The sequence below is a fragment of the Panulirus ornatus genome, chromosome 8, assembly GCF_036320965.1.
Source record: "Panulirus ornatus isolate Po-2019 chromosome 8, ASM3632096v1, whole genome shotgun sequence".
NCBI classification, from domain to species: Eukaryota; Metazoa; Arthropoda; class Malacostraca; order Decapoda; family Palinuridae; genus Panulirus; species Panulirus ornatus.
The window spans coordinates 36,974,226-36,983,785 of record NC_092231.1 but is presented as its reverse complement, the minus strand read 5'-3'; the positions used below and the strand labels follow the sequence as shown (position 1 = coordinate 36,983,785).

The 9,560-nt window shown below is 47.2% G+C and overlaps 1 protein-coding gene across 6 annotated transcripts in view; it reads right to left on the bottom strand.

Moving 5' to 3' along the window:
* Window positions 1-5,876: 5,876 nt before the first annotated feature.
* LOC139749902 (tetratricopeptide repeat protein 28) overlaps window positions 5,877-9,560 on the bottom strand; it is a 655,954-nt gene continuing 652,270 nt past the window's right edge. For all 6 annotated transcript variants that reach the window (XM_071664304.1, XM_071664299.1, XM_071664301.1 and 3 more), the window contains one exon: window positions 5,877-9,375. In XM_071664304.1, coding sequence (XP_071520405.1) covers window positions 7,322-9,375 — 2,054 coding nt within the window. In that variant the 3' untranslated portion in view covers window positions 5,877-7,321. The remainder of the gene's footprint in view (window positions 9,376-9,560) is intronic.

The window sequence follows — 9,560 nt, the reverse complement described above, 5'->3', positions numbered from 1 at the left end:
AATAAATTCCCAGCTAAAATTAGACAACATTTCGATTCGCTTTTGCAATACGTAAGGTTTCTTAGATGCAACTTTGACCAGAGATTAAACTGGAAGAATTATATCTACGACTTGATGGTAGATTGTCAAAGATTAAATGTTCTTAAGCATCTTTCTGTTTCATTTTGGGGAGCCGACAGGATTTTATTAATGATGTACACGGACATTATCAGAAGTAAACTAAGCTTTGGCTCTCGGGTGTATACTTCAGTTAGCGACTGTGCCCTAAGGAGGTTGTGTTCCCAGCACCGCTACTCTCCTGCTGAGGGTGTTCCCAGCACCGCTACTCTCCTGCTGAGGGTGTTTCCAGCACATCTACCCTCCTGCTGAAGGTGTTCCTAGCAGGCTATTCTGCTGAGGGTGTTCCCAGCACCGCTGCTCACCTGCTGACGATGTTCCAACAGCGCCATCCTCCTGTGGGGGCTGCTCCCAGCACCGCTATTCACATGCTGAGGGTGTTCTCAGCATCTCTACTCTTCTGCTGAGAGTACTCTCAGCACCGCTACTCTCCTGCTGAAGGTGATCCCAGCACCGCTGTTCAACTGCTAAGTATGTTCCATTACCGCTACTCTCCTGCTGAGGGTGTTCCCAGCATCTCTACTCTTCTGCTGAGAGTACTCTCAGCACCGCTACTCATCTGCTAAGGGAGTTCTCAGCACCGCTACTCCACTGTGAGGGATTTTCTAGCAGCACTACACTCCTGCTGAGGGTGATGCAAGACCACTACCTTCCTGCTGACAGTGTTCTCAGCATCGTACTCTCCTGCTGTCGGTGTTTCCAGCACATCCACCCTCCTGCTGAGGGTGTTTCCAGTACCGCTACTCTCCTGCTGAGGGTGTTTCCAGTACCGCTACTCTCCTGCTGAGGGTGTTTCCAGTACCGCTACTCTCCTGCTGAGGGTGTTTCCAGAACCATTACTCTCCTGCTAAGGGTTCCAAGCAAGGCCACTCTCACTTTGAGGATGTTCCCAGCGACGCTACTCTGCTGCTGAGGGTGTTCCCAGCACCGATGCTCTCCTGCTGAGGGTGTTCCCAGCGACGCTACTCTGCTGCTGAGGGTGTTACCAGCACCGCTACTCTCCTGCTGAGGGTGTTCCCAGCACCATTACTCTCCTGCTGAGGGTGTTCCCAGCACAGATACTCTCCTGCTGAGGGTGTTCCCAGCACCATTACTCTCCTGCTGAGGGTGTTCCCAGCACAGATACTCTCCTGCTGAGGGTGTTCCCAGCACCATTACTCTCCTGCTGAGGGTGTTCCCAGCACCATTACTCTCCTGCTGAGAGTGTTCCCAGCACAGCTACTCTCCTGCTGATGGTGTTCCCAGCACAGCTACTCTCCTGCTGAGAGTGTTCCCAGCACAGCTACTCTCCTGCTGATGGTGTTCCCAGCACAGCTACTCTCCTGCTGAGGGTGTTCTTAGCGCAGCTACTCTCTTGCTGAGTTTCTGTCCAGCACCACTACTCTTCCATGAGGGTGTACCTAGCACCGCTACTCTGCTACTAAGGGTGTTCCTAGCACCGTTACTCTCCTGCTGAGTCCGTTCCTAGCACGGCTTTTCTCTTACTGAGGGTATTTCCAGCACCGCTACTCTCCTGCTGAGGGTGTTTCCAGCACAGTTTCTCTACTGCTGAGGGTGTTCTCAGCACAGATACTCTCCTGCTGAGGGTGTTCCCGGCATAGCTACTCTCCTGCTGAGGGTGTTCCCAGCACAGCTACTCTCCTGCTGAGGGTGGTCTCAGAACAGCCACTCTTCTGCTGAGGGTGGTCCCAGTACAGCTACTCTCCTGCTGAGGATGTTCCTAGCACCACTACTCCCCTGCTGAGGATATTTCCAGCACTGCTATTCTCCTGCTGAGGGTGTTCCCTGCACCACTACTCTCCTGCTGTGGATCTTTCCAGCACCACCACTCACCTGCTGAACATGTTCTTACCACCTCTACTCAACTGCTGAGTATTTTCCCAGTATATCTACTCTCCTACTGATGGTGTTTCCAGCACTGCTGATCGCTTTCTGAGGATGTTTCCAGCTCCGCTACTCTCCTGAAAAAATTTCCAGCAACGCTACTGTCCTGCTTAGGGCGTTCTCAGCACCGCTACTCTCCTGCTGATGATGATTCTAGCCCCACTACTCTCCTGCTGAGGATTTTTCCGGTACTGATACTCTTCGGTTGAGGGTGTCCCAGCAACACTACTCTCCTCCTAAGGGCGTTCCCAGCACCGTTACTCTCCTGCTGAGGATGTTTCCAGCACCATTGCTCTCCTGCTGAGGATGTTTCCAGCACCATTGCTCTCCTGCTGAGAGTGTTCCCAGCACCGCTACTCTCCTGCTGACGATGTTCCTAGCGCCGTTACTCTCCTGCTGAGGGTCTTTCCAGCACCACTACTCCCCTATGAGAGTGTGCCTAGCAGCACTACTCTCCTCCTGAGGGTGTTTTTAGCACAGCTACTCCCCTACTGAGGGAGTTTCTAGCACCATTGCTCTCCTGCTCAGTGTGTAAATAGCACCGCTACTCTCCTGCTAAGGGTATTCCCAGCGTTGCTACTCTTCTGCTGAGGGTGTTCCCAGCACAGCTACTCTCCTGCTGAGGGTGTTCCCAGCACCGTTGCTCTCCTGCTGAGGGTGTTCCCAGCACCGTTGCTCTCCTGCTGAGGGTGTTCCCAGCACCGTTGCTCTCCTGCTGAGGGTGTTCCCAGCACCGTTGCTCTCCTGCTGAGGGTGTTCCCAGTACAGTTACCTTGCTGCTGAGTGTGTTTCCAGCACCGCTACTCTCCTGCTGAGAGTGTTCCCTGCAAAGCTACTCTAATGCTGAGGGTGTTCTCAGCACAGCTACACACCTGCTGAGAGCATTCCCAGCACAGCTACTCTTCTGCTGAGGGTGTTCCCGGCGCAACTACTCTCCTGCTGACGGTGTTCTCAGAACAGCTACACTCCTGCTGAAGGTATTCCCAGCTCAGCTACTCTTCTGCTGAGGGTGTCTCTAGCACAGCTACTCTCCTGCTGAGAGTGTTCACAGCGCAGCTTCTCTCCTGCTGAGGGTATTCACAGCACCTCTACTCTCCTTCTCTACTCTACTCTCCTTTTTCCTTCACAGCTACTCTCCTACTGAGGGTGCTTCCAGCACAGCTACTCTAATGCTGAGTGTATTCCCAGCACAGCTACTCTACTACTGAGGGTATTCTCAGCACAGCTACTCTCCTGCTGAGGGTGTTCCCAGCACCATTACTCTCCTGCTGAGGGTGTTCTCAGCACAGATACTCTCCTGCTGAGGGTGTTCCCAGCACAGCTACTCTCCTGCTGAGGGTGTTCCCAGCACAGCTACTCTCCTGCTGAGGGTGTTCCCAGCACCGCTACTCTCCTGCTGAGGGTGTTCCCAGCACAGCTACTCTCCTGCTGAGGGTGTTCCCAGCACAGCTACTCTCCTGCTGAGGGTGTTCCCAGCACCGCTACTCTCCTGCTGAGGGTGTTCCCAGCACAGCTACTCTCCTGCTGAGGGTGTTCCCAGCACCGCTACTCTCCTGCTGAGGGTGTTCTCAGCACAGATACTCTCCTGCTGAGGGTGTTCCCAGCACAGCTACTCTCCTGCTGAGGGTGTTCCCAGCACAGCTACTCTCCTGCTGATGGTGTTCCCAGCACAGCTACTCTCCTGCTGAGGGTGTTCTTAGCGCAGCTACTCTCTTGCTGAGTTTCTGTCCAGCACTACTCTCCTGCTGAGTCCGTTCCTAGCACTGCTTTTCTCTTACTGAGGGTGTTTCCAGCACCACTACTCTCCTGCTCAGTGTGTCCCTAGCACAGCTACTCTCCTGCTAAGGGTGTTCTCAGCATAGCTACTCTCATGCTGAGGGTGTTCCTTGCGCCGCTATTCTCCCGTTGAGGGCCTTTCCAGCACCACTACCCTCCTATGAGGGTGTACCTAGCAGCACTACTCTCCTCTTAGGGTGTTCTTAGCACCGCTACTCTCCTGCTGAGTCCGTTACTAGCACCGCGTTTCTTTTACTGAGTGTGTTTCCAGCACTGCCACTCTCCTACTGAGGGTGTTCCCAGCACCATTACTCTCCTGCTGAGGATGTTCGAAGCTCCGTTACTCTCCTGCTGAGGATCTTCGAAGCACCGTTACTCTCCTGCTGAGGGTGTTCTCAGCACCGTTACTCTCCTGCTGAGGGTGTTCTCAGCACTGTTACTCTCCTGCTGAGGGTGTTCCCAGTACCGTTACTCTCCTGCTCAGGGTGTTTCCAGCACAGCTACTCTCCTGCTGAGGGTGTTTCCAGCACAGATACTCTCCTGCTGAGATTGTTCATAGCACAGCTATTCTACTTCTGAGGGTGTTCCTAGCACCGTTACTCTCCTGCTGAGGGTGTTCGCAGCACCACTACTCTCCTGCTGAGGGTGTTCTCAGCACTGTTACTCTCCTGCTGAGGGTGTTCCCAGTACCGTTACTCTCCTGCTCAGGGTGTTCCCTGCACAGCTACTCTCCTGCTGAGGGTGTTCAGAGCACAGCTACTCTCCTGCCGAGGGTGTTCTCATCACCGTTACTCTCCTGCTGAGGGTGTTCCCAGCACAGCTACTCTCCTGCTGAGGGTATTCCCATCACAGTTACTCAACTGCTGCGGGTGTTCCTAGCATTGCTACATCTCCTGCTGAGAGTGTTTCCAACAAGGACACTCTAATGCTGAGGGTGTTCCCAGCACTTTCCCTCTCCTACTGAGAGTTTGGAGCATCGCTGCTCTCCTGCTGAGGAAAACTAGTGTGTCCTCTCAACAGGACATTTTGATCAATGCTAGTTGTTCAGGGAGTTGAATGTCTTTCCCATATCATTGTAAAGATGTTTTCTTAAATAGATATGAAAATGTAGAATATTCGCATTTAAGACCTATTCATGGTAACTACATTGGAGCTAAATTCTACCAGAATCTTGAAAAATCACAATTTTCACAGGAAGAGGCCTTTTCCATACAAAATTGGTGTAAAACTTTGGGTAACAGCAGTAAATTTTTCCAATTTGAACTTTATGATGGTTGATTGGGGTAATCACAGATGTTGACCTTAATGATCAAATGAAATTTTGTATGTGGACAGCTTCAAAATTACTGTTGGAGTGCATTGTTGCTGAGTTCTGGCAACAACAGTTTTGACCAATTTATATTTACCATTATCTAATGCACGTGTTGAAAGAATGTATACAGAGGCTACAATAGTAAAAACAAAATTTAGAAAAAAAAATGGCATGTAGGCTCATCTTGATCAGTTAATCTAATGTTTGCATTCATAGTAACTTTATCAACATTACCATCTACAGTTTCTTTGATAGAGAAATTGAAATAATTGAAATTTTGTCAAGACTTTTGATATAATAATCTACATGTAGGTTAGTGTTTTATTCAAAACCAGTTTTGCTTTCCTCGGTTTAACTTTGTTCATTGTGTGCATGTGTGTGTTTGTTGATTCTTGAATGAGGTTGGAATGTTATTTTATATATTTAATGGCATAAAATTCATGCATCTAAATTTATATTTCAATGAATAATGTACTTTAAGAATTTATGTTTTAGATTTCCTTTTTGCCTAGAGGTTTGCCAAACATTTGGCCATTATTCAAAATCTTATGCCAAAAGCTGCCAAAAATTGAAGAGAAAAATGCCTTAGGCATACATTGATGTTCATTTGGCAGTCTCTAGTTCTGAGATTACTAAAAAGAAAACCAATTCTTTATCACAAAGATAATGCCTAAGAAACTGTTATTGCACGAATATCTTTACTGTTAGTTGTGGAATCGCTTATATTTTTCATCAAAACAGTATTTCTGAGTACATAATATATAGGATAATGAAAGAAAACAAGATGAAAAATTCTATATATAATACATGAAGATATATTACAATTATCATATAATATATATCACAATATACAGAGAAACACAACCAGTGTTTATGTGGCACAGCACGGGTCTGTCTTCCTTCACTCACGCACACACACAAACACACGTCACAGAACACCTGATAACGGTATATAACCTGTCCCATTCATGGTCATGTATCACCTGATAGTAGTGAGCAACTTAAGAAAAAATTGCAGTTTCATTCCCCACTTGGGCAACACAGTTCTAACTGTTGTGTAGTTACAGGTCTGTCCATTATCTTAACCTGAAGGCACTAGTGGCACATATTTCACTACACTTTTCATACTCCCTTGTTACAACATTCAACTTGTGGAGGTTCTTGAAATAAATCCTTTCCATTCATAGATCCCTCAACATACAAGCTCTCCACTCATACGCATACTTGCAGAATTCCATACATAAATATATTTTACTCTCACTTTAACCAGATATGACAATCTTTTCCTTTTAGAAAAAAAATCTGAAAATGTCTTTTACATACACACAAGTATCTTATAAAATGCAACTATTCCTGAAGTCCATCATCTTAGTCCTCAAGGTCTCTCAGCTAGTAATACTTCATCATCAGCATCTGCAATGTTGCATGCACTCTCATAATCATATAAATAACCGATATACATTTATAAGACATGCATGAAAATGACAGTAAAAAATCTTACTTCATTTCAAATAACTGACAAAGAATGTGACACAATGTATACAGTTCTATTGCTGACAGAAATCATGATGTATATGCTCAACAAAATGTCAGTTTAGATACAAAAATAATTTTCATATGAAGTAACCATATGATATGGATGACCCTTTACACAGAATAGTAATCAAAATGTTTGCAAGAGCATAGTAACATTTGACACTACCAAATTGAATTTAAAATATTGTGTACCTATCATACAATTCAATACAAGTGAACTGATCTATAGATTTTTCTTTAATGGATCATATGAATGTTGCAAACCTAGGTGAAACAGATAATGTTTCCATCACACCACCTAAACAAATCCAGACACATTTTTTTTTTCTTTCACCTAAACCAGTTAACTTCAAAACACTGAAGCAGTTCCATGTTTTGCTCACTGTTTGAAATATTTTGAGTAGACCAACAGGTTAAGGAACAGGTTTTGTAATGCTTTGGCACCGACAGATGTCCCTGGATCCTCATCTCCCAACACAATGATATGGCATCGCACACTTGGCACTCTTACTTGGCAAAGAAAGAGGGATCAGAGACACCCCCCACCCCCCAACACACATTCTCCAAGCACACATGATCCACTTAAATACACACTATTTACAGGGATACACAGCACTGAGAACACATTGTACAGTTGGAGAAATGTCCTCACAAAGTTCCTGTATGTTGGTGTTGCTCAGTACAGTTGGGTAAATGCTAGCAAGACGAAGATTGCTGAGCATGGTGAGAAAACTGCTTATGGCTCTTGGCTTTACTCCAGGCTGATGGATGTTTCCCAGGTCGTTTACATGTTTTGGTCTTTACTTCTGAAGCTTCGTCTGACTGGTCATTTTCTGAGGGTTCAGTAGTACCTAATAACTGTTCCATGTATTCTGCAATCTCAGAAGATCCAATACGTGCACCCACTGACCCAACGGTCATGGGTTCATCATGTTCATAGGCTGGATTGAAAGCAGCGTAGGTGTTGAGTTCAGCGACTGTATGAAGGATTGGCTCGTCAGAGCGTGTTGAAATACCAGCCATTCCAGGTGATGGTAATGTGCCTATGGTGTCTTGTTCTCTCTCTGCACTCCCAACACCAGCACCTCCTTTGAGGTCATAATAACTCCGGCTCTGGGATGATGATGACACAGGTCCACTGAGGTCTCCCTGCTTGTTGGCTCCATTATTTCTTGATGGAGAATAACCAGAGTAATGAGAATCTGTCATGGAGCGACCATCACCTTCATCACGTCTGCTCAACTCTGACACCATGCTAGACTGAGGCAGACCTGCTGAGGTGTCTATACTGACACCAATATTTGAAACTTGTGGATGTGCTGACACCCATGGCTTGGGACCAAATCTCTTGGGTGGGATAGGTGGTGGTTTAGGTTTAAAGTCAGGTTTGGGGGGCAGTGCTAGTTGGTTGTCATCAGCAAGAGACAGTTTGTCAAAGTTTCCAAAACTGTCCTCTGAAGCAGACTTGCTCTCAGCATCTGCATGATCAGCCGAGACAATAGGCTGGGCAGCAGACATTAAGAGCTTTGAAAGAGGGGGAGCTAAGCCAAGACCTAAGTTCCTCTCATGGTAAACATCACTTATAGGCATCTCCCTGTTGAGACGTGACATTTGCGTGGCAATGATGTGGTCCTGGATACTCTTGTGACCCATATGACTCATCTTCATAGACATCTCATCACCAGATCGATAGTTATACAGTGAGTCGTTTTCATGGATCGTTGCTGCATGGTTGGTGCGTGGACGCAACAGCTTACCTATTGAGGAGTCCAGCTGTACCTCAGGCATCTTCCTTGCCTGCACAACCTGTCGAGTCTCAGTGGCCTCTGATGTAGTTGTGGAAGCAACTGTGGTGCCAGAACTGGAGGCCTGACCCTCAGCAACCTCGGCAGATAATTCACGTTCACTGCTACGATCCCGGCGCCCACGAGCTCCACCAAGCGTGGGACGACCTACCTCTGTACGGACGCTGAGGCGGTCTAAGGTGTCCATGGTGGCACTTTTACTTAGTTTAAGGGTGGCGGCGCTGCCCACTGTTGTGTATACACTTCTAACTGTGCCTGTTCTTCTTGGCCCAAAGTCTGAGTCTGAACTTTGAGATTCAAATCCTGAAGAGGCTTGAGAGTTGCTCTTGTTGATGGAAACATACTGGGGTCGCATGAAGCCAGCACTAACATCACTCACACGGCTGTGGGCAGATACTGGAGCTTTAGATGTTATGATTGGCTTAGCAAGTGGCTGGCGTCTCACTGTTGCTTGCCCACTCTCCCAGTCAGTCATACTGCTCGTGCTGCTAGAACTGTCTGGTCTCTTGCCACCCCCATCACTTGCAGGAGATCCTGAAGTGTACATGGATCGGATCTTGTTTTGGTGAGCAAGTGTGAGAGAGAGGCGAGGAGAGGGCTGTGGGGACCCAGTGTCACTTGGGGGCCCATGGTTAGAACGGAAACCTTGTGAATACTTGGCTACAGGATCGACAGGTGAGGGTGTGAAAGCTGCATCACTCTCCCGACCCTTCTGCTCACTGGTAGAGGCCCGAGCACCATCTGGTTCCCCACGATTCCGAACATAACTGGAGAAGGCACCACGGCCCAGCAAAAGTGGGACAGTGCGGTGTGGTAAGAGTGGCTGTGATGGGGGAGGTGGTGGTGGAGGGGCAGCTACAGACTCATCCTCATCATCAGAGCTCACTAGTGACTCTAGACTGCTGCTGGAGTCTACACTCAGACTCTTTGGGGCATCTTGGGTGTCTGCAAATTACAAACACAGTAAAGTATGTTGTATAAGGTATATAATACATAAAATAACAAACTTAATTTCCATAATATCAGTGTTGTATTTAATCTATTTTGATATGGGATGGGACTGTTATATCATAAATTTCATGTATACATCTTGCATTTGTAAAACAGATTCTGGACATTTCTATGTAAAC